Below are 25,913 nucleotides of genomic sequence, written 5' to 3'. Positions count from 1 at the left end.
CACAGAGGCTGGCAACTATCCTTGCAGCTTAGGACCAAGCACCATCTCCTGCCTGGACTACACTCACTGTGTGGAATAGAAGAAACTGCTCTGGGAAAGGCTCAGAGAACTCTTATTTCTTAACCCCCCCACCCCAAGTTCCCAAAAACCCCTCACCAAACTCCCACTTCTCTTTTTCTACAAGCTTTTATTTTGGCGATAATGAATCATTTCTTCTTGGTACCCTCTGGCTGCCTGGTGGGAAATGCACAGTAGAGAAAGGTCAGACTTTTCTTGTCTCCAGAATGCTTTTCAGGGGCCCACTTCCATGACGAAATCCCCTAAATATACTCAACAAATTTCATAAAGAAAGCTCTGGGAGACCAAATCTCCAAATTCAAAGGATGTTGGAAAAAGGAATAAAAGCCAAGTCCCTTCGTGTCTCCCTCTTTAAGGGATTCAGAACGGACACGAATATGTGACTATCGTGTGTTCAACCCTAAGGTGCGTGGCTGTCTCACATTTCACTCTCACCATCTTCTGAGGTAGGTACCATCCCCATTTTAACAAAGCAGCAAGAGGCTCAGCAGTTAAATGACTTACCCAAGGAGAGAAAGCTGTTAAACAGAAGAACTGGGTCTAAACCCGTATTTTCGATTCCAAAGCCTGCACTCTTTCCACCATTAAGGTGGAAGTTTGCCACTATCAAAGGCTAGGCTCCACGCTCCAAACAAGGTGAGGCAACAACAGTCTGTCTCCAGACACACCGGGTGATTAGCTACATGACTCTAAGAGGCTAACCTCACTAGGTATCACTTAGTTCTTCTGCAGAAGGAAAGAATAAAACTAGATAATCCAACTCTACAAGTCTACAATGCTATGTGTTCCTCTCTTTCCTAGCCACTCTTCCTTATAAATCACTCTTCCTTTCATGGTTATTTCAAGTCAGCCCTGTCACCTATAACTCACTTAATTTAAACCTACTTTTTCTATACTAAAGGGTATAGTACTTTTCCTCTCCTCTGGGTCCTTAGAAGGATACTCAATGTACAGGGGTGAGGAGGGAGGAGAGAGTGACTTAGAATCTAGGGAGATAAGCAGGAAGTTAAGTCCCTTGAAAGTAGGTGTCTGATCTCTCTCTGCAGGTACTCCTGGGCCCTAATCCTATTATCAAGCATAAGGGTGTGGCCCAGAGAGAGAAGTCAAAACACTCCTAGCCTCCAGTCGGCCTCATCTCGGATAATTTCACACTTTCTTCCTCACCCGGCCCTGCAGCCACTGTTGCAAAGTGCAGGACAACTGGGTCTTGTTTAGGAGCCCCAACTCCCAAACTACTCCCTTCTGGGGCATGTGCCAAGCAAGCGTCAACCCCCTGCCCACAGCCGCGCTCCAACAATGGGGCAACAGAGCTCTCCTCTAACACAACAGGGGAGCCCATTTCCCAGCCACCAAAGAGAACTGGGTGGGAAGAACAGTTGCTTGAAGTTGCACTATAGGTGTATCAACTACAGACTAATTGTTTTCTGCCTTGGGATCTTCAAAGATGAGAACAGCTTTGTGGGGGCAAAGCCTCCACAATCACAGTGTAACTACCCTGACCCCTCACGCTCGCTCCGCAGGCAGAGCCCAGAGTCCCTTCAAGGTCCTCTAGACCCAGTGTTCAGGACTGATGGTACGGTGCTCTTTCTGCCTTTTTCCTCATTAGCCTTAGGAGCTATATTCTCCTATGTTATTAGTGACCAGAAAAATGCCAGGCACACAAAAGACTATAAATGCTTGATAAATATTACTCAAAAGCATCCTCTTTGGACCCAATCTCTATTAGTCTCTTTCCTTTAATAGTCATTCCCCCACCCTAACCCTGCACACCTCCACTCCAGACCTCCACAATGAAGGAGGGACTCTTGGGTGTTGTCATCAAGGGAACTGACTCTCCTGCCTAAGACTGAGAAGTGCAATCCTGAAAGGGCCTCAGCCACTTGATAAGAGCTCTTGATAGAACTGCAGTGCAGGGAAGGAACGTAGGGCAAGGAGGCTGTCGGGAGGTGGGGCTCTGTATCACTGGAGAAATTTCAATCTAATTACAAAAAACAAGAACCTGCTGTTCTAATCCACCTCAGCAAAATCTCTTGACGTAGGTCTGACCCTTTGGGTGGAGGCTGAGGGCGCTGCTGAGGTAAAAAGTGGGGAGAAGAAAGAGTGTTGGGCTGCCAGCATTCCTGCAGTGGGTGCCCCTTCAAACAGCAGCTCGGCCACTGCAGCAGCCATTGATTTTCCAGGGGTCGATACTCTGCTCCCACAGATCTGCTCGGCTAGAGGTTTAATCACATTGAGTGCTTCTGCTCAACATCTCCCTTGCACTTCCCCCTCCCCAAGCCAATAAAACAAACACCAAAAACACAATAAGAGTTGGCAACGGATAGATGGTGTTTCCCACAGCTGGCCCCTAAACCCAGAAAAATTGTAAGCACCAGCTCAAGGGAACCAAAGCTACCTGGGCAATCCACAAGCTGCAGGGGCAGACCCACAGGCCCCAGAGAACCTTTTAATCCATTGCCCAACATCCCCATGAGACCTTTCTAATAATTCAGATGTTTTACATAAAAAAATCCAAGTTCCCAACTTGTGAAAAGAATAGATCCTAGAACTCCCAGAGGTGCTGATCGATTGAAACCTCGCTTTCTAGTTTGTCACAGACCCCACCACGTCTGTATAATACCCATGTTACCTACCTGACCAGCCTTCTGACACATACCCCTCCCCTGCCAAGGTTTCTTCTCACTTAGGCATTTCTCATTAGAGAATGTCTCATCTAGCCAGAAACCACCTCTTGGCCAAAAGTGTACAGTGTTGTAAGGGTCACTAGCTGCTAAGACTCAAATCTGAAAAAAAATGAAACTAGGTCAGAGCTGGGCCTGAGTTAGAGCAGTCAAGATCCGTGCATATTTATGGAATAGGGCTATTCTAACCCCAGCAGGAAATGAGCACTGTAAAGCTACAGAAGACAAAGAAGTTAAGAACCCCCAACTTTCTCCAAGCTTGCATTCCCTGTCAAGAAGGCCAACCACACAGACCGTGTTCCACCATGATCATCAGCTTGGATCCTAGAACTTGAGTAAGGAGAACAGGAAAAAGGGGAGAGGAAAAGACGGCAGAATTCTAGATCTGAGAAGTGTAAGGGGGAGGGGTACTGCCTTAGGCTTCACCTCATTTGGCTGCTCCTCAGAAATACAGCGACCAGAAAGCAAGGAGGACGTAACGTGCACAAGTAGGGAAGGTAAAGTTGGCACTGTGCTTAACACAGCGTAGACCAAGGTCTAGGGGGCTGGATGGCCTCCTTGGTTTGATATTTAGAGGCCTAAATTTATATTTGCCAGTGGTCTTCCCTACCATGACCTACGGGTCTAGATAAAATCCAAAGATTTGGGGGGAGGGGGTGGAACAAAGAAATCTGAGAGTGGGGAATGGATAGAATCCTAAACCAGAAAAGACAGCCCTGAAGGCCTTTAAAACCAAAAAAAAAACAACAACAACTCTGTACACAGGGAAAGACATAGTCAAGTCCTAAAAGCAAAAGACGAGGAAGGAAAAGAACGAATATTCTTGATGACAGTTCCTCTGAATACAGATGCAGTGAATTTATTTGGAACTTGGTTTCTCTCCTACCTTCCCTCAAATATCAGGAAACTACCTTCACTCACCTCAGTAAACAACCGTCAATATTCCTCCCACAACAAAGCTGGCCTTAAGGGACAGATTTGCTCTCAGTCTGAACCTTCAACCTCTAGTTCCCACCTTCAACAAGGCACGGCTTCTTAGTTCCCTTGGGGAAAGGTCAATGGGAAGCAAGCTAACAGCCTGGAGATGAGCTCCGCCTCACAGCAATCAGAGATTACATCACAATACCAGCCAATTCCATGCTGACACCAGGGAGGAGAAATAGGTTCTGGCCATGGAAGTAGATGGAGCAAGAGATCAAGCACTGGCCCCCAAAGGGACAGCACTAGATCACATACCAGTTTCATCACAACTTTCAGGTAGAACATCAAATATCTTAGAAATATGAGAAAAAGACAACAGAGCTGATTCCATGCTTGCTTTATCAGGTATGTTAACATAGTTCACACCCATGGGCCCTCCTCTCTGGACCAAGATTCTCACTCTGGTGCAGGGGGGCCCTAGTGGTTTTTGTAAATATAGCATTTCTAGGAGGACTTTGTTCAGAAAGTCCAAGCTACCCCTCACCCACCTTCCCCAGACAGACAAGAAACAGCTTCACAATCCCAAATCTAGGGGCTAGCTTTTGGATTTTGTTTGGTCTTCTTGGAGAAGGACAATGGCAGAACTGGGGCATGTACTTCACCAAGGTAGTCTCCCAGACAGCTCTGCAGGTTATAAAAGCACCAACAAGAGAGAAGGAGAAGGGGAGATAGATGGAGGAAAGCTACTGTCACCTAGGCAACTGAGTTCATCCATACGGTGACTCAGGAATTTCAAGAAATTCTAGTTTTTGAGGCTTCTTCCTTCCATAGTAAATGCTTCCTACATCTTCCTATGGAGGAGAGACCCAAATCCAGAAGCTACAGTATCACTACCTTTGCCTAGAAGTCTCAACCCCACATCTCTCCATACCTCCTCCTTCCCTTTCCTCAAAGAGAAGAGAATATGGAAGACAAAGTCTGTTTTCTTTTTTTCTTTAATTAATTAATGTATTTTTTTTTTTTTTTTTTTGGCTGCGTTGGGTCTTCGTTGCTGTGCGCGGGCTTTCTCTAGTTGCGGCGAGCAGGGGCTACTCTTTGTTGCGGTGTGCGGGCTACTCATTGCGGTGGCTTCTCTTTGCTGCGGAGCACAGGCTCTAGGCATGCGGGCTCAGTAGTTGTGGCTCACGGGCTCTAGAGCACAGGGTCAGTAGTTGTGGCGCACGGGCTTAGTTGCTCCGTGGCATGTGGGATCTTCCCGGACCAGGGCTCGCACCGTGCCCCTGCATTGGCAGGCAGATTCTTAACCACTGTGCCACCAGGGAAGCCCCCAAAGTCTGTTTTCTGAATATGGCACTCTTCCTTCCCTTAAAGGAGCTTTTTACTCACCCTTTATAGGAGTTTGTCCTAATAGTAAAAGCAATGGGTTTTCACTATTAGGGAAGCCCATGTTCTCATTTACTGAATGACCTTGGTCAAGTCCTTTAACTTTTTTGGGTCTTGGATTCCTCATATATGTAAAGAGTGGGGTGAGGGGGGATGGTGGTGTTTGTGTTAAGTGTGGTGAATATTCTGTGGAGTAGCTCATGCTAACTTCATTCTACTCTTTTCCTAATTGCAGAGATTAAAAAGCTAAAAACTACATTTCCCAGAATCCCTGCAGATGGGTTTTGGCTATAATTCAGGTTCTGCTAATTAGAATCAGACTCAAGATTAGATCAAAGTATGGCAGTGATCATACTTCTGTCTCCTTCACTTGTTTCTACAGGCGCATTTTGGTTTCATCTCCCAGTTAACTGGGTGCTGGTTCTGGTAGCAGCAGCTGCTGCTTCTTGATTCCAGCTTACTGATCCCTAGACAGCAGATTTAGAGCCCTCAATCTGATAGTGACTCACAAGCAGGAGTTCCCGTGGTGGGTCAAATCTAGGTCTAGATCCCAATTCCTGGAGGATGAGCCTAGAGCATGCTCCCTCAATCCTCCTAACAATTTTTAAGTCCAATTCCCTATATTAAATACTTCTCTATTAAACATACCTAGGGTTTAGCATGGCCTAGGTTCAGTGTAGAAATCACTCTATCTGACACAGTACTGTCAGATGATCCCAAGAGAGTAGTTGTGAAGGAGAAAGAAGAGAATTATTCACAAAGCATATTCCCTGAGTCAGAGTCTTCTGGGGAAAAATGGGCAAGATGGGGAAGCCTAGAACTTTAAAATACATTTGCCCAAGACAACCTCCTTCACTTCTTCCTTTTTTACAACCTTCCTGTACTTTCTCCCTCCCACTCTGAGCTCTGAGGGGTGTTGAACTGCTCACATAAGTTGGAAGGTTGAGTCAGCACATGCTTTCCTTTCCATCCCTATATTCTCTGTTAAGCTTTTACTCTGCTGAGATAGCATTACCTGCCCAAGCCCAAATAAGTATTCTCCGGGCTTGGGCTAGAAAGGGTACCAATGTCTTCCTCAGCAGCAGGAAGTATGTTTTACATACTCCAGGTGGTAAAGAACCAGGACACAACAGTCCTGACAGCCCTGCACTGCTAATAAGTGAAGATACATTTGGCCTACAAGATCCCAGTTTATCTTCTTATACCAATTTCTGGTTGAAGTAGAACCACCAGCTTCCTGTAGCAGGACTGGGGACAAACTGAAAAACAAGGTCAAATCGAAGTGATATGCTTGGTGGGGATGGGGTACTTCCCACCAGTCCTCAGTAACGCTAACTGCGCCCAGGAGCCATAACACTAGACCTAAGGCTCAGTTAGTTTTCAGAATGAAGTTGTTCTGAAGAAAACAAAAGGTTCCAGCAAGAGGAATCTGTGTGAGACACACAGGCAGGAAGCAGAGCTGAGCCACCAGCAACTAGAATAGAAACAGGAAATGGGCCCAGGAACAAGCATACAGTAATCTGCTGCAAGCAGCACAGGCTCCAGCAGGCGCCAGGCAGTATCAGGGCCAAAGCAGCGTGACTAAGATGGAGAAGCAGATTGGCTAGTCCTGCCAGAGAACCGGCGTTCTAGAGAAGGGACAGCTACTTGCACAGGGTACATGCTGCTCTGAGCAGTCTGGGCAGATATGTGAGAGGGGGTGGGGATTTCCTTTATGAGACTTTCTAAGAGCACCTGGATTACAATTCAAGGGGAGCAAGCATAGATACTCAGTCAGATATAAAGAAAACAGGTCACCAACCTCAGAATGGCCCAGCTTCTCTGGGTACCAAAATTGCTAGTGACATTTCTGTTATCCCTTTAAAATTAAGCCATCGAAAACCTAGGCAAAAACCGTTGGTCCTGCCTCCTTTTACCATGAAATGTGATGAAAGGAAACACTAACAGTGTAAAATTAAAATCCTTCACAAACATTCCAGTTTTTTAAGCCTTTAGAGAATTTCTGTCATTCCGCCCCCCTGCCCCTCACCAATAAACCTAGACAACAAAAAGCTGGTCCCCAAGATCAGGTAGGTAGCAAGAACCTAGGGGCTAGTCAACAAAGGTTTACTAAGTATTTGCCTGACACAGGTATTAGACACAGGCCTGAGTACTCAAGCAGAAGTACCAGCATAATGCTACGTCAACATGAAGAAAATGGGAAGAAGTCCCAGAGAAGGCATTTTCACAGCTAGGTTTTGAAGCCAAAGTAGAAGTTTGCTGGGCTTAAAAAAAAAAAAAAAAAAAGGTTGGGGGTGGGGGGGAAGCAGAGATCACACGCACACCTTAAGCAAAAGGACAATGGCAGGAAGGACAACGGCTTGTGAGGAGCTTAAGGCACACGCGAGTGGCCAGAGATGAGGTTGCAGAGGTATGCTGGGAGCTGTAGATGGCCCCATAATAGTGTCTGGACTGTAGGCACAGGGAGTCAGGGCCCCCAGAGCACCCACAAAACAACTGGTTTACTAGACACGGTAAAATTTATTGTATTCCAAAGTCTCTGGCATGATATTTTATTTGAAAATATTACTCTCAGCTTTCAGGGTCTAACTCCTCCTTGCTTCAGAACCATAAGACACATGAATCACCTGGAGATCTTGTTAACAGTGTTGGATTCAATAAAGCTAGTATGGGGCCCAAGAATCTGCATTTCTTGCAAGCTCCCAGGTGATATCTGTGCTGCTAGATAATGGACCACATTTCCCCCAGTACCAAGGATCTAACTGATTAAAGTTTTAGCATTAATCAGGACACTGCTTTAAAAAAAAGGCACAGGGACTTCCCTGGTGGCGCAGTGGTTAAGAATCCACCTGCCAATGCAGGGGACACTGGTCCTATCCCTGTTCCGGGAAGATCCCACATGCCACGGAGCAACTAAGCCCGTGAACCACAACTACTGAGCCTGCGTGCCTCAACTACTTGAAGCCCACAGGCCTAGAGCCCGTGCTCCCCAACAAGAGAAGCCACCGCAATGAGAAGCCCACACACCACAACGAAGAGCAGCCCCCGCTGGCCGCAGCTAGAGAAAGCCCGTGCATAGCAATGAAGACCCAACGCAGGCAAATAAATAAATAAATAAATATTTTTTAAAAATAGACTTAAAAAATTTTTAAAAAGGCACAGACAGAGCAGGCTCCCATACAACACAAGGAAACCAAAGAAACACTTTTGTCAACTTTTCAGTTTGAGGTGATTCCCCAGTTGGTTAGTACCTCCAGCAGGCCTGACCTATAGATTTGGCCATCTTCCCTCTCCCACTCCTCCCTGTGCCTTCAGTTCACAACTCATCTATGCCTCCATCACAGGCAGGTCTGAGCAAAAAAGGGAAATGGAAATACATTTATACTCTTCTTTTAGGACAATTCTAGTAAATGTTAAATGACAAAGGGTTCAGGCTTTTGGCTAAACATTAAGAGAGAATCAGATTGTCCATGACTTTCCTCTGCTGGGTGGGATGCTAAAGGAAATATTTCATCTAAAATATCAGAGAAAAACTGGATTCAAATCCCAATTCCGAGCCTTAGTTTCTTCTTATGTAAAATAGAAGTGATTATTCAACTTAATACATTTCAATTCCTGCCTTTCCAGGAAGATTCGTTTTGGCTGTAGATCCTTTCCTGGCTTCACTCCTGTCCTCTAAGATTCAGATTCTACAAGAGTTCCCTCCCATTTCCTCTTTCCAGATCACTATAACCCAAGCTCTCAAATGATTTGAGAACATCACAGTAGTAAAGCATGAGTGCTAATAGCTACTTTGTTGTTAAGCAGAAATCTAAAGAAGGGCTTGGAAACCCAAGTGATACAACAGTATCTTTAGATAATTTAACAGACATTAAAAATCCTACTCCTGGGCTTCCCTGGTGGTGCAGTGGTTGAGAGTCCGCCTGCCGATGCAGGGGACACGGGTTCGTGCCCCGGTCCGGGAGGATCCCACATGCCGTGGAGCGGCTGGGCCCATGAGCCATGGCTGCTGAGCCTGCGCATCCGGAGCCTGTGCTCTGCAACGGGAGAGGCCACAACAGTGAGAGGCCCGCGTATAGCAAAAAAAAAAAAAAAAAAAAAAATCCTACTCCAGTTCACCTCACTCCTGGCATCAACAACTTCCACTCCTATCTAACCAGAGCAAACAAATATGGTTGAGATCTTCAATGGCAGTGTCTGAGACATTTTCAGTCAAGGATATATAGTGTCCCTTTTAAGCTAACCCAGTGTCCCTGATTCCCTTCTCTCGCAACTCCTGAAAGATGTGCCTGTTTATACCTTCCTAATGTTCTGCCAGCAACGTCACCATTCTGTATCTATCTGCTTTATACACATGTGGGTCTTGAGATGAAGCTTAGGAATTCAGGCCGACTCAGCTGCCTCCCTTTCCATGCCTTTCGAGGGTGCTCGTTACCCTTACACCTTTCCCTTGCTCATTTCCTTCCCTCCAGCCCTCAGAAATTAGGTTTTCTCTCTACCTCAGAAGTATTCCAGTAACCTGCTTCATGACAAATCTAACTTTATATTCCTTGAAAATACTTTAGATGCACACCATCTTTGTCCCTTCCTTGGCTTCCAGAAATATGGAAATATGACACGATCCTGGTCCCCCTCCAATCTCTCCAGCTACGTGTTGGGTGCTTCTACTCAGTGACCACAGGCATTGTCCAGGGCTCCATCTGGCTCCTCTCTCCATGCTGCATGGTCTGGGTGGTTTAACTATTCCATGGTTTAACTTCATTCCATGGTTTAACTATTAACCACTATGCAGACAACTCTCAAGTTCTATCCAGACTCAGCTCTTACCCAAGTTTCAGTCTCCTATCTCCAACTAGTAACTAAGCATTTGTTTTTCCATATCTCACTATATGGAACTTAACTTCTCCTCAAAGATGAGTTTTCCTATTAACCTTTCTATTTCCGTCAATGAGATCCCCCCACCCCCGCCCCAACCCAGTATACAACATGGTTAAATTTTCCAGCCAGTAGAATGCACTTATTCTCAGTTCTAGATTCTTTCCTGTGCATCTCACAACTAAGACTAGGTGGTTATGTAAATGAGACAGAGGGGTAGAACTCCACTGAATACCAGAACTATTTCAACAGTTTAACTTATCCCCTTGCTTGCAGACTATCCCCTTTTCAAACTATACTACACACCAATGGATCATTTTTGTAAAACATTAATTTCATCATGTAATTGCCCTAATTACATATCTGCAGGCCTATGAGATAAGATCCAAATGGCTCCCTTATCCTACCAGGGCTCCAGCCCCTGTGATCTAGCTTTCCATCCTGTTTGTTACTCCCCACCCCGGGAAGCCTGATCCTGACCAGCCCCTCTTAAGTGTCATCCACACTGCATCCCACCCCCACCAAGCCTCTGCTCAGGCTGTACTTTCCTTTGCAACCACCCCAATACATCCATACCTAGTTCATTCTAACTAAACTTCTGCCATGATGTCTTCCCTCTACTATTTAGACATAAATGGATCACTGAGTTCACCAAGCCCTGATAGCACTCACTGTAACATTCAGGCACACATTCTTCCATCTATTTTACTAATGAAACAGAGGAGGATCCTTGAGGGTTGCAACCATGTCATACTCAGACTCACCGACTTAAGAGCTCAGATTACCTCAGAAGTCATCAAAGTTCAACCCTTGTCTAATGTGTATTCTGCCTCCTATATGACAACCACAGCAAACAGGGTGCCAGGTTTTACAGGTAAGACAGGGAACTTACCTACTTTTCTTTTTCTTTTTAAAATATCCTCAATCCTCCAGATCACAAAGGAACTTGTATGTCACACTTGGGCTTAAACCTATAGGCAACAAGTACCCAGAGGTTTTAGAACAATAGTGTAACTTGCCAAGTTTGATTTTTTAAGATGATCACTCTGGTGATTATGTTGAGGACAGACTTGGAAGGAAAAGAAACAGGTTAGGACTCTGTAGCAAAACACCTGGTGAGAGATAATGGGGGCCTGAAAGAAAGGCAACGAACGAGGAAGGACAAGGGATTTAAAAGCCATTTCTGAGGTAGACTAGGATTTGGTGAACAACTTATACAAGGGATCCAGCAATCAGTGACACAGAGCTGAGAGCTCCCAGGGTGTGTTGGCAACGCAAGGGCTGCCCTAACCTCGGAATAAACTGCAGGGGGCACAGCTGCAGGCAGTCTGTCTCTCCCAAGTTCTCCCCTCCTTCATTTTCAACCCGCAGTCTTCCCTCCAGATCATCAAGAGTCAAACGACAGTGTAAGTCACCACCACTCTTATTCAAGTTGCCACTGTGGCTTCCTAGTCTAGTCATTTTTTTCTTCCCTTTTCAAAGGACTACCAAAGCTCATTGTTATTCAAGTATGGTCTTTAGAACTACAGCACCACCTGAGAGCTTCTTAGAAATGCAAATTCTTGGGTCCTACCCCACAACTACTGAATCAGAATCTCTCTGGGTAGAGGTCAGTAATCTTGTTCTAATTGATCTCCAGATGATTCCTAATGCATGCTGAAGTTTGAGAAGCAGTGATACAGCTAACCTCTACCAGATCAAGGCTTTTAATCCTATATCCATTTTGCACCACTGAATGGAAACTCTATCCCAGGTACACTTTCAAGACTAACATGTAAATTTACAAATGTGCTGCAGTAAGAAAAATTTGGGAAGCAGTCATTACTCCAAGGAAACCACATACACTTGAATGAATCACTTAAATAGAAGCTTTTCAAGATGCAACTCCAAGTCATTCTCAAAAATGACTATAATCAAAAGTCAGAAACCAATTTACAGATGACTCCCTTACAGATTTTGACCCAAAATAAAGAAAACTGAAGACTTAATGAAACACCTAGAGATTTGCTCACCCACCCCTTACAAGAACCTTCTTTCTTTCTTTTATTTTTTTTGGCTGCACCGTGTGGCATGCAGGATCTTACTTCCCCTGACCAGGGATTGAACCGTGCCCCCTGCAATGGAAGCACTGAGTCTTGACCACTGGACCGCCAGCAGGGAAGTCCCAAGGACCTTCTTAACATAAGGTGAAGTGGTAGCTATAAGATAATGACAAACCCCAACCCCATTTCTTCCTAAGGCCACTGTCAGGCAGCACAAATAAATTAATCTATCCTCTAAAATGAAGTTTGGGCATTCCCATATCAGTCTGTGATAACCGCTTTGCACTAGCAGTGAAAACAACAATCTGGTAATATGGTCACGCTGTCCCCTGTCAGCCATACACTTTTTGGATGATCAATGAACCTGCTCAGGTTTATTTGTTCAATGAGTTGGAACCTACTATATGCCAGGCACTATGATAGCATTGAGCAAGACAAAGCAAGTCTACCCTCACTAAGCTTGGAATAAGTAACTGAAATTACCCTTGAGATAAGCACTGACAAGAAGCATGGGCACTAAGATGGTCTATTACAGTAAAGGAACCTGACATAGTTTGGACTAGTGGATCTCTACAGGGGCTGTAAATCAGAATCACCCAGGACAGCTTCTAAGCATACCAAAGCCCAAGCCTCACCCCATATCAAACAAATCAGAACTCTGTGAACCCTGGCCATTGGTTTTAAAGATCATTTGCTTCCCAGGTAATTCTAACATGCAGCCAAGGTAGAGAACCACTGGTTTTGGGTATAATGCGATACGTGTTATGGGCACAGTGCCTACCCTCCAAGAGCTTTCTGTCTAGTGGAAAAGACCCAACAACGTAGAAGTATCAGCAAAATACTCTAGCAAGATGGAGCAAAAAACCCTCAGATACAGGATAGTGCTTCTCTGGGCACAAGGGTAGGGAAGTGATCCCATTGGGCTATATAAGGTGCTTTTACCTGTTCCAGCAAGGTTTGGTTTCTAAAGATGGGTACTCAGGCAACTAATTATTTTTTATACCTTTTCATATATCTTCAATATTGCAGGCTTTTAAAATAATAAAATAAAAACCACCTTTAGGGACTTCGCTGGTGGCACAGTACAGGGGGTCCAGATTCAATCCCGGGTCAGGGAACTAGATCTCACTTGCATGCTGCAACTAAGAGTTCACCTGCCACAACGAAGGAGCCTGCCTGCCGCAACTAAGACCCAGCACAATCTAATTAATTAATTCATTTTAAAAACTGTCTGAAGTCAGTGAAGGCATCATAGAAGTTATTTACGCTGAGATTTTTTTTTTTTTTTTTTTTTTTTTTTGCCGTACGCGGGCCTCTCACTGTCGTGGCCTCTCCCGTTGCGGAGCACAGGCTCCAGACACGCAGGCTCCGCGGCCATGGCTCACGGGCCCAGCTGCTCCGCGGCACATGGGATCCTCCCGGACTGGGGCACGAACCCGCGTCCCCTGCATTGGCAGGCGGACTCTCAACCACTGCGCCACCAGGGAAGCCCCTTAAGCTGAGTTTTGAAGCTTGATTAGGAAGGAGTTTTCTGAGGAAATGATCTTGAAAATGTAGTCTGAAATATGAACGGGAAAAGTTAGGAGGAAAAGTGTATTAGGCAAAGGGAAGATTGTGTGCAAGGGGCTGGAAGCAGAAAAGGCATGGGGCCTTACAGAAACTGAGAGGGCAGAGAGCAAAAAAGGATGAAGCAGAGGTTCTCAAAGTGCCATCCTTGGTCTAGCAGCATCAAGAATTTGTTAGAAATGCAAATTCTGAGACCTCACTCCAGACCTACTAAGTCAGAAAGGGAGGGCGGGGAGGGGGGCGGAGAATAGCCTTTGTAATAATAAGGATTTTGGATTTTATTCTAAGATTAATGAAAAATAATTGAGAGGTTTTAATAGAGGGATAACATAATCAGGATAATAGTAGCTAAATGGTTTGGCATTAATAGCTGAGCAAAAACTCCTCAAAATCTAATTTTTGTAATAATCAGGATCAGAAACCATACTGAGCCTTTAAGTCAAGGGTCACAATCGTAATGCCTTTAGGGCTAAGCCAGAAAGGCGAATGATTGAAAAGAGGGATGTGGAACACTGATGGGGCTGCCCTCCAGTCAGCACAGCATCTGCTCTGGAGCCAAACAAACACGTGCTGAGTGGAGGGATTCACGGGCGAACTTAGGGCTCCCTTAACACACCTGCTACAGAAAGGAGTGGGCCCCTTGCAGGGAATCCAGCCTTCTCCCTTCTTCAGATGTGACTATTTCCCCAGCCTGGCTAGGCAAATCTGGCATCAAACCAAAATTTCGAAGAGTAAACCACCTTTTGTTCCTTTGTCCAAGTAGCAGAGGGATAAAAAGCAATTCAACAAACAAGATGCCAATAACCCAGCCTGCTCACCTCTCACATGGAGTTTCTACTACAAAGCAAATGACCCATTTGTATGAATCTACAGTAGAAGCCTGAACTTGGGAATGCTTCTTGTGATAGGCTAACCCAGGGACAACCCTCTCCTGGGCCCAAGAGGCTACCAGTGTCTTCACTTCAGAAGGTCAAATCAAGCTCTTGGATTCAACAGTATAAGGCCCTCAACCCTCAAAAGACACACAACATGTTTGTATGCTAGGTTTCTCAGGACTAAAAACTATCAAATACAGTCCAATCAAAAGGTCACTAGAAACAAGCAGAAACTTTTTGATGAGGAGCAACTTACAGCACTGGTAGAAATCCACCGATTTGGATTCTTGCCACAATATTGTGTACCTCACCCAGATTCAGCTACAGACCGTAGATGATGAGGGAGTGGTTACACAGTTCTGACTGAATCAGGTTAAAAAGCACATTCCAGTGAAGTTCAGGATGCAGAAAAGGATTGCAACAGACATTAATGAGAAGGGAACAAAGAGTGATTGCCTTATTCAGACACTTCCTCCCCCAATTCCTCAGCTGAGAAAGTCAACAGTCTCCGAAGTCCCATCTGACAATAGCTATTCATCCTGGCCTGGGAAGCCTGAATTACAGGTGCTGAGGGACTCCACAGACCTTGCCCTACTAAGGTTATGGCTCAGAGATCTTCAAGGGAAGCCATGGAGGCTTCACGATGAAGTGAGTTCCTGCCTCCCACCTATTCCTTAAAGATCCCAAAACCATTTTCTCCAAAGTCAGAATAAATGAAGAGACAAGCTTCAAATCCAAGTAGAATCAAAATTTCAAAAGAATCTTATTTGCATCTGTGGCTGAATTTCCATTTCCTAAACCGAAGCCAGATTTGTAATGGAAGGTTTGCTACCTGCAGTCTTACTAGATTTCAGAACATCCCATTTTATTCCTGTGCCCAGCCTAAGTGACTTGCCTACGTGTACCGGCAGAGCTAAGACGAAAGGTAAATGTTCCCAGAACCAGCCTGCTATTTAATGGTTGGTGTTAACTGCCTTTGAGTATCAAGTATAGTCCCTCTAAGATGATGATGATAACAGCTGACATTTATGGAGCACCTACAAGCACCAGTACTCTCTTTATATAAACTTATTTAATATTAACCTCTCCATGAAGTGGGTACTTAAAGAGTTTCATTTTACGGATGCAAAAACTAAGGCACGGAGAGGTTAAGTGACTTGCTCAAGGATCCAGAGTTAGCGGCAGAGTCAAAATGCAGACCCAGGAACTCTGAGTGTAGAGCCCAAGCTCTTAATCAGCAAACCACACTGTCTTTCTCAGGATACTGTCAGTCCATTCTATAAACACTAACCAAGCACCTGGGCACCAAAAACTCTACTAGACAAAAGCACCTATTCACACAAAACAACAACTAGAAAATCTGCTTTTACTCCGTCATGCTCAATGTGACAATCCATGCTGAATGCACCCCAGATCCTACCTCCTAGCTTACCGCTCAGACAAACACCTAAAAATTACGCCCTCAAAGTAAGATGAACAAACAAAAAAACTTTAAAACAGTGTTTAGATCTCTAAACAGAGATCACACACATATTCCTCCCTGGGCAGGCAACCAAAACAGACATTCTATAAGGTCAGTCCATAAATTCCTATTCAGAATTTTGAGCCTGAATTCAAGGAATAGCTCATCATTCATTTAGCTCAATACCACCAAAACATCCAATCAGAAACTGGTTTTCTTTGCTTTTCTCTCTGCCCCCATCATCTTTTAGAGGGTGGCAGAAATACTCACAGGCAAGCTTGAAGGTCTTGACTGAAGACTCAGGTTCATATCTTCTTGCCCTCCCTTACTGGAGGTCATTGAGGGGGCTGAGGACGCCTGAGACCCAAATGAATCTTGAGATAACTCCTAAAACAAGAAAAACAAAAGCTGTGAGAGCTTGGTATTGATAAACCAGGCAAGCTTGCTTCATGATGAAAGGCCTATGGGACTCTCTTCAACAGGGGAAGCTAGGTGTGAGAGACTGCCCAATCACACACAATATTACCCAAAGGCAGAAAAAAACAAGTTGTGGCTCTTAAGAATGTCAACAGTGGACATAAGACTCTCTGATGGCACTCTTGACCATTTATCACCACCCACAGAAAGCTGTTACTTGGGGATAAATGCTAAAGTCTAGCTAACTACAAGTTATATCTATCAAGGAATGAGACCACCTGATTCAAAAACACCAACAAAAAACTCACGCTAGGACCTCTGCATTAAAATGAGTACTGCTTCCTTTAAAGATATTTATTCCAACAATGCCATCAATGCACAAAATCTTTAATGGACCTGTCATCACTCAGTCATTCTCCTCTTTCTGCTCCTTAAAGAATAAAGCCCAAGTTGTTATTTAGACTTTATCACCTACCTTGTTCATAGACATGGCTACAGATGAATTTTAGCTATTTCCCAAAATCAAATCCACTCTCAAAAAAATAAGAGATTTGCTACCACTGAGACTATTCTAAAGAATGTGATGTCAGCTCTGACAGCAGTTTCAAATGAAGGGCTCCAAAATATTTTGAGCAATAGCAGAATGGAATGGCAGTTGGATGAATGTACAGTACAGCCTCCCAAAGCGACTGTTTTAAAAAAGACCAAACTAACTTGGATGCTCAAGTTCTGAATTCTGAGTTAAAAAAAAAGAAAAAAAAAAAAAAATCAGTCCCATTATCTTTATTTCTTTTCTGCCTATGCAACTTTCCATTGCCCTATTTCATGAGTATGGAGAGCTACAGGTTTTTATGCAGTTATATCTTTATTAGTTTCAATTAGAGAACCAATTTTGTAAGGCAAAGTTCTCATGACACCAGCCCCCAAAGTCTGCGGTCACACGTAGGGAAGGGCATGAGGAAGGGGCCTCTTACCTGTGGTGGAGGGAAGCGCTGCTGAGAATAGGCAGTTTGCTGTGACTGCTGAGACTGGGGCTGAGGGTACGCAGCCTGCTGGGAAAGCGTCGAGGATGCTGGCTGCTGAGGTGGCGGCTGCTGGTAAGGAGACTGTGCCTGCGGCTGTGAGTAGGGGGGCTGGCTCTGGGGGTGCTGCTGGGTGGTAGACTGCTGGGTGGGGTACGGGGTTGGGGACTGCTGATGGGGGGGCTGGGATGGCTGCTGGGAATACGGAGGCTGAGAGGACTGGAGCTGCGGTGGCTGAGACTGAGGCTGCTGCTGATATGAAGGCTGGGCGTGAGGGGTCTGGGATGGTGGCTGCTGGGAGTAGGGCTGCTGCTGCTGCTGGGGGTGAGGGCTTTGCTGGTTGTAATATGGAGCCTGGCCCTGCTGACCATACCCGCTGGGGCCTGGCTGTCCATAAGGTGGAATCTGTAAAAGGAAAGGATACTTTTAGCACTGACCCTTCCGGATGAAGAAAGGTGATTATGTCAGAAGCCATGCCCTGAAGATGGGTATACAAAGCCGGCAAGCCAAGCCTCACATTTAGAAAGCCCAGGGTTTTTCTACCAACCCTGTTAAACTGAGCCAGGAAGGACAGCCAGGCTGGGTTCCTAGTTGGTTTGTTCTTAAGTGGATTACATTCATTCGCAGAAAATTTACACTATTTAATAAAAATCTGGTCAACTTACAAGAGTTCAAGAACAGCTGTTTTCACCAATGAGTCTACTCTTTTTATCATGGCCTAGACTGTTTTTATAAGCGCTAGGAATCTGTATCCTAGCCACAACGAAGAGTCAAGAGCAGCCTGGCTCAGCCGACTGAAAACCTAGGGTTTAGTAAGCCAGATGGTATGCCAATCACTAAACTACCCTGGTTCTCTTTTTCATTTAGTCTTCATTCAAAAAGTATCTGACAGCCTACTTGCTTACTTGTTACCAGGCACTACTCTAGGCACCAGGGATATATCTGGCAAGGAGGGGGTAAAAAAAGACCAATAACATCCTTCCCAACTCTCCTCCATTTTCTCATTGAAAAAAAAGAAGTGATTTTATATAAGGGCATACTTTGCTTTCAAGTCTTAGAAGTAAAGTTACGTCTTATATTCTATCCCTCACCATTTTCGGTATGAATATCACTCACATATAAATGGTAGAAAATGCTGTCAAAACAAAAAATGGCAATAAAAAGATGATGGTGCGGATGGTCAGATAAAAGGAGATGAGTAAAATCTTAGCATCTGCAATAGCACTGTTAGCATCTTTACTGCTCAATCTTCCCTTTTCCTGCTACTCCCAGTCCCTTCTAAACATTCACTTTAAACCAGACAGCTGTATGTTGAAGGCCTTGAGAACATGAAGGGCCTCTTCTCTCCCCAGGGCACATGGTATGAGCGGTTTTTCTTGGTAGCAGTGGATTGATTGGTGCTCAGCCACTGCCTTTTTCTTTCTTCCCACTTCCTTCAGAGATCGCCATTCAGTGGGTACAAGCAGGCCAGCCAGGTCAAAGAAGACAGATACGTATAGCAGGTGGCCAGGGAGCAGTTTTCCTTCAAGCACACACATGCGATGGTGACCACAACCTTGGCCTTGTACATAGCACAGTGAAACTAACTGAGTCAGCTGGCCTATGTTCCTTTCAAGAGGTTTGGAAGCCAAAGACACATTCTGATTCTATAGCTGAAGACCAGATCTTGGACAGCAACAAGGATTGAGGTAATCGGAGTCAACATCTACCTGCTGTGCATAAGAGAGGCTGCCCATGGTACTCTGCGCTCGGCCCTGCATGGTCATCGGGTACCGCTGCGGGGTCTGGGACCCATATGGCTGCCCTGGGTACCCATGTCCTTGCTGCGGTCCTGATGGAGGTCCCTGTTGTTGCGAGTATGGGTTAGTCCCGCCATATGGCTGAGGTCTCATCTTGCCCATCTGATCCATTGGACTGGATGGCTACAAAATAAAGAGCATTTCATTAACCTGAAGCTTTGATGTCCTCTAGCCAATATGAACACAAACCTTGGCATACAGGTCTGTATGCCACAAAGGAAAACAGTTACTATGAAATAAAGTAATGGTATAGACCCAATAACCCTTGAGCAAGTCATTTAACCTTCCTCAGAACCTTGATTTTGTCATATGTAAAATGGAAACACCACCGGTTTGTGAAAGCATCTTCTAGGCTATATACTACTTTATAAGTGTGGTACTACTTGAGATCCAAGGAACGGGCCAGGTGTGGAGCAATGAATACACGTACTCTATGGTACAGAAAAATGAGAACAAAGGCCCTTCAGTTGGGAGGGGATGGTGCTGCTATACTCTGCCATGATCCTGTTCAATAACACCAGAACTCAAAAAAAAAAAAAAAAAAAAAAAAAAAAAAAAAAATAACACCAGAACTGATGCTTTAATACTGTGGTAGGGAATTCAAATACACAAGCCTCTAGATGTTTTTATTCTTTAAACAGTGGCAACTTATTTCCTTGCACATCCAGAGCCCATTTGTGCTATGGCACGAGGACTTAAATTTATGCTTTCTTCCAACTGGGTATCATAGCTAAGTTACAGTTGTTGAGGGAATTGTGACCCTGAATTTATTTAGAGCCTTGTACAATTCAACTGAAAAGTTCACCTCCTTTAATATTCAAGAGCTTGAGGGTATAAGGCAGGTAGAGATTATGTCTCTCTAAAAAACAAGATGCAGAGGTACCAATAATGGAACCTCAAAGCTCATAGGTATTTGGCTACAAACATAACTTCCAGCTCTTTGTGGTGCAACAGGATCAGTCAACTCATTCACTTTCTGACATAATTTTATCTTACTGGAGCTACGTAGAACAGAGGCCCAGCACACTTTCCCCTCCCAGAGATGCCTACCTATATCTACTGGTGGTGAGAAGGGAAGGAGTATCTCTAAGCACTTAAATAGATACACCCAAGTTGCCAAGTAGGCCTGCACCTGACGTAAAACTTGAAAACTGAATCTTAAATTGGGGATGGGGAGTAGGTATTAAGGAATTCAGTGGTTCTCAAACTTCAGAATGCATCAGAATCACCCGGAGGGCTTGTTAAAACACACACTGCTGGGACCCATCCCCAGGGTACGATTCTGTAGGTTGAGGGGTGGGCCTAAGATATGCATTTATAGCAGTTCCCAGGTGATACTGATGCTGCTGGTCCAGGGACCACCATACTTTAAGAACCACTGGCCTAGATTACACCTAGGCTCCCTTCTGGTTCTATTATTCTATAATTAATAAATTATTCTAATTTTTTTTTTTTTTGCAGCACACTACCTAAGTGTTTTATAATAATGAAGAAGTCGAGCTGTCATGAGGAAAATGGCTAAGATAAAAAGCCACAGAGACTATTCTTCTAAATATTAACCGAAAAAAAGCAGAAACGAAGTTCTCTTTTAGGCTGCAGCTGAAATCTCACCTTAAAAGGTAAACACTGAAACCTCCCAAGTTTCCAAACTACGAGAATCATAGTAAAACCGTGTCCCAAATCACTACTACATGTCAATATCATTAAAGTGCTATTTCCAACAATCATAACTAAACAATTTTTGCCCAGACCTGCCTCTGTATCAGAAGCTCCAATAACATTCCCGATCATAACTTTGGAGCCACGTGGATTCTTTTGGGCCTGTTTAGGAAGTTCAAATTCAACAATCAAACTAGTGAGTAATAAATAGCATGTGGTCTTCCCCAGATACACCTGGCAATGGAGCCAAAACATCACCATTCTCTCCTACAAAGACCTCAGGGGCTTACACAGACACATCATGCCGCAAATAACAAGGAGATCCTCATCTTATCCTAGACTGCAGCTGCTGTCCACGTGGCCCCCAGGTGAAGAGACTACATTTGCTGAACAGAGACCAGCCCACTCTGGGTATCTCTGTCAGTCTAGATCTCCTCAACACACAAGGGGCAGTCATTACCATGGTTACTACGGAGCTTCTAGAGCAGCAGCTATTAACCACAGCTACCGATCAGATGTGAGAAGCTGCACAAATGCCTGGGCCTCTCCCTAGAGATTCCAATTTAGCGAGTCTAGAAAGGCTTGGGCTCCCTCCCCCTAAACCCCTTAAGATCCTTGGATGATTCGTGTGTGTGTCTGTGCGTGCGTGTGTGTGTGTGTGTGGCAATGCATGGCTTGTGGGATCTTAGTTCTTAGTTCCCCAACCAGGGATTGAACCCAGGCCACGGCAGTGAAAGCGCCAAGTCCTAACCACTGGATTGCCAGGAAGTTCCCTAGTTCTAATATATATTACTAGCTGAGAACCAGTGATCTAGAGAAACACTGCCCCATAAAATTTTCTGTGTTGTGTGACTATTAAGTACTTGAAATATGCCTAGTGTGACTTAGGAACTGAATTCTTTTTATATACTTTAAATTCAGATAACCACATGCAGCCGGTGGTTATATTGGATCGCACAGTTCTAGAGCAATACTCACAAATCATTTTCACCTCCCCCTGCTCAACAACAGCCCCAAACTTCCTACCTACCACATCATGTACAGTATCAAATAGAAAGAGCAAAGAAAGTAATAAATCGACAGACTTGGGTTCAAATCCTAACTCTTGTCACTGACCTTGAGCACATCAATTCTTTAACTAAAATGCACATAACTGGGGCTTCCCAGGTGACGCAGTGGTTAAGAATCCACCTGCCAATGCAGGGGACACGGGTTCGAGCCCTGGTCCAGGAAGATCCCACATGCTGCGGAGCAACTAAGCCCGTGCGTCACAACTACTGAGCCTGTGCTCTAGAGCCCATGTACCACAACTACTGAAGCCCGCACGCCTAGAGCCCATGCTCCGCAACAAGAGAAGCCTGCGCACCGCGACGAAGAGTAGCTCCCACTCACCGCAACCAGAGAAGGCCCACGTGCACCATCAAAGACCCAACACAGCCAAAAAACAAAAACAAAAAAAACATAAAATGCACATAACACACTTCACACAGTGCCTGGTACTTAAACACCCAATGAATAGTAGCTATTATCAATAATGATAAATAGTGCTTCTGCCTGGCTCTAAAATGTGCCACAGTGCTCCAGTTCTCCGCATTTTTCAGCCTCATGCCAGACTTCCCACGTGTCCAGCTCTACGCAATAGTACCCTGCCACGCCCTCCTGTCCACAATGGCTTCCACCAGCAGAAACCCAACCCTTCAACATGAAGCCACTTCCCACTTCTTTAGCACATTCTGTTCTTTCACACTTCTAAATGTCCTATTGTAAAATCAGTCAGAATCATAGGTTTAGCACTTAGTTGTCCAGCTAACTGACTGCATCTCTCGAGACTAAGTTCTCAGCAATCGGAGATCAGGTATTTTATCTTCAAAGTCCCCCGAAAGACCCCAAGTGCAGAACTAGGGCTCAGGAACTTCACTGTGCCAGGCTGCCCTACTTTAACAAGTGGGTAGGGGATACTATGGGAAGAAAGCCTAGATTAAACCACCTAGCCAAAGGGCCAGGGACACCCCTAAACCCTAAACCAGGTTATGACTTTGAGGGCAGAAAAAAATGGGGACTGAACTGAAAAAGCAAAGGGGAGGGTAGAACAAACAGTCAAGGAAGAATGAGCACAGCTCTGAGGAGACTCTTAAGTGCCATCCTTAAGTGCCTCTCCTATAACCAGAGAGGTCTTCAAACCACACAGGCATCCACAAACACACTGCTTAAAAACAAAAGGCTAAAGGCAAGTTACTCCCCCCTACTCACCACCCCCGCCCCATGTCTCACATCAGGGTGCCTGCACTCCCAATTGAGGACAGCTACTAAAGGGTTCAAGGATTCTTCCATTACTTTAGAAATTCCTTGCAGACTAAAAATAAACGCAAGTTAAAAAAATTCTTATTCTAGGGCTTCCCTGGTGGCGCAGTGGTTGAGAGTCCGCCTGCCAATGCAGGGGACATGGGTTCGTGCCCCGGTCCGGGAAGATCCCACATGCCGTGGAGCGGCTGGGCCTGTGAGCCATGGCCGCTGAGGCTGCACGTCCGGAGCCTGTGCCCCACAACGGGAGAGGCCACAACGGTGAGAGGCCCGCGTACCGCAAAAAAAAAAAAATTCTTATTCTAAAAAATGAGATTAAGACATTTCCCTTTCCTGGACATCAGATTTCTGACCCCTTCCCTTCACTAAAGAGTTATAATAAACGGAATACACAGCCTAGCAACTAAAATATATTCGGTTCAACCAGATTACTCTGGTCTCATGTCAAAGTTAAACATCTGCTCATATCGGAAGGGGAGGTAGGCAGGGACTGAACTCACACTTCTGACATTTAAAACCATTGTGAAAGATTTGTGATTTGCAGTTATAGATGAAATGTCATCTTCCAATCTTTCATAACAGAGAAGGGGCCTTAAATCTTCACTAATCAGTTTTTTTGGAAAGTAGCAATTTCAGCCGAGAAAAATCCCTACTACATACAAGATAGAAAAACCAGTATCAGCAGTCTGCAGGCACCAAGGAAGAGGCAGAGGATGGGAAACACCAAAGAGCCAGAGATTCCTCTCTGGGAAAGACAGAGAGGAAATCCCTTCAATGGGAAACCACAGGAGTAGATTACTGTGATTACACTTCAAAAGCAAAGGCTCTGCCACAAAGACACATAATTGAGAGGAAAATGCTGCCCCCTTGATCAGGGAAGTCGGGCCCCCTGCTATATACTCTCCTGCATTCATAAAAAATAAAAATAAAAAAGAGGAAAAGAGCCATAAGAAAACCCCCATCTCTATTCACCACTTATCTCTTTCCAGATCACTGGACGTGTTACAAACTGCCTGCCAAATGAAATGCATCAAAAGTTGCAGTTTCCCTAGGCATCAAAGGCAAGGATGCCTAGCAGGCTGGTCCCTTTGAATATATTCAGAACAAACAGCTTACAGACTAACCACTTGCACAGAGTTTCCCTGCTCTAAGCAAATGGAATTAAAAGCCCCTCCAGATCAGAGGGCTAATGGAATCCCTTACAACTTCTTATTGCACCAAGGAAAGCCATAACGACCTAAGGGGTTGCTGAGATATAACACACTGGACTTCAAATTCTCCAACTTCTGATCACAACTGATGGAGAAGAGAGCAGAGAAGGCGGGGACAGGGACTCCAACTTCAAAGTGAGAGATACTGTTCACCAAAATGCACCACACCACATGCAGTGGCACCAGGAAAGAGAAACTTCTTAATTTTCTTGAAATAAAAGTCCAACTGAGGAAAGTTCCAGGCTTCAGTCCCAATCCAAAGATGCAGAAAGGAAGTGACCGTGTAGCAAACCAAAGGAGCCAGATTTGGTACCCAAGGACCAGCAAGAACATGACTGGAGAGAGATGGACCGGGCTGCCAAAAATGTGTCCATCAGAAAGCAGAAGTCCTGACTACCACTTGTCCTGTCACCCTAAATGCCAACTAGTTGAGGCTAGTAGAAACCTAGAATATTATTTCTTACTCATTGCGCTTTCAATTTATTCCTGGCCAGATTTGTTGTATGACTTTTAATAACAACAATTAAAAAAAGCATCCCTGGCTCTTTAACCAAAAGAACCACCTAATTGATTCCCACAGTAATTAACCTGCATTTTACCTCAGAGAGCGGTAGTTAAGGAAGTCGGCACTGCTATTTATAACTCATCTCAAATTGAGGGCAGACTGCCTAAAATCTAACACATCCCAGCTGTACTCCTGTTTGAACTGGGGCCAAGGGAATTTTTTAAAGCAATCTTGGCACCGAATGAATGACACCAACAGTATGAGAGCTCGAGCGGTTGTGTTGTGGTGACGTAGCACTGGAGGTGGAATGGGAGGGGGCCAGTGTACTGTGATCCCTCTCGTGCACGCCTGCTGCTTGCTGAGTCCCAGTACAGTAAGCTGGGAACCGCCCACTGAGAGCCAAACACAGGAAAAGGCTTTTCCTGTGGAACGCCTTGAAGTGAGAAACACATGGCTAATCTGCATAAACGCGGAAGCCGCACCACCCCTGCCAGGAAGGTTAGTGCTCGGAATCTCTGGCCATGAAGCTGGCTGCCTGGGAGGACTTGGACTGGCGCCTGATAACCCAGAAAGAGCCGAAAGAACAGATGGGTAAGGACCCCGGCAGAAAACAGCCCCAGGTCACGTGACTCGCCACATGGCCCCGCCAGCACAAACTATTGTCTGGCTGTGGAGCTCCCATACAAAGGCACCCAGCCTCGGCTTCCTGTGATTACAGGGACAGGCGGCAGCTGTTGATCCAGTTTCCCTATGGGACGCTCCCCTACTGAGGAGCATTCCAGGGAGGGATAAATACAAAAGTTAAGGCCTCTCCCAACCAACGTGCTCTCAGCTTCCCGCAAGCTCCACGTGGCCCCACACTCAGATCTGAGGAAGGACAGAGTAGATTCCATAGAGAGAACCACCCTTTGCACCCCGATACACGTGAGCTGACCAGCATAAATCATTCTCACAGTGCCCCCCTCCCCAGCCACACAGACATCTGTATCCTCATCCTGTTTTTTCTCACTCCTCCAGTACACTTCATGGCTTTGAAGACTGGTCTAGGGGCCCAACCCCAATCAAGGAAAAACTGCCCAGAAACCTGCATTTAGTTCTATCCCCAGACCCTGCCTC

At 45.1% G+C, this 25,913-nt stretch overlaps 1 protein-coding gene across 2 annotated transcripts in view; it reads right to left on the bottom strand.

Annotated features, from left to right (window-relative positions):
- The window catches only part of ARID1A (AT-rich interaction domain 1A), a 69,553-nt gene that overhangs the window by 23,811 nt on the left and 19,829 nt on the right, over positions 1-25,913 (bottom strand). For both annotated transcript variants that reach the window (XM_032612956.1, XM_032612965.1), the window contains exons 2-4: positions 19,032-19,244; positions 17,275-17,727; positions 16,154-16,270 (exon numbers count right to left, since the gene is read on the bottom strand). In XM_032612956.1, the coding sequence (XP_032468847.1) occupies positions 16,154-16,270; positions 17,275-17,727; positions 19,032-19,244 (783 nt within the window). The remainder of the gene's footprint in view (positions 1-16,153; positions 16,271-17,274; positions 17,728-19,031; positions 19,245-25,913) is intronic.

This window comes from Phocoena sinus, chromosome 1, assembly GCF_008692025.1.
Source record: "Phocoena sinus isolate mPhoSin1 chromosome 1, mPhoSin1.pri, whole genome shotgun sequence".
NCBI lineage: Eukaryota > Metazoa > Chordata > Mammalia > Artiodactyla > Phocoenidae > Phocoena > Phocoena sinus.
Note: the sequence above shows the minus strand (reverse complement) of the source record. Positions and strands in the feature narration are given on the sequence as shown.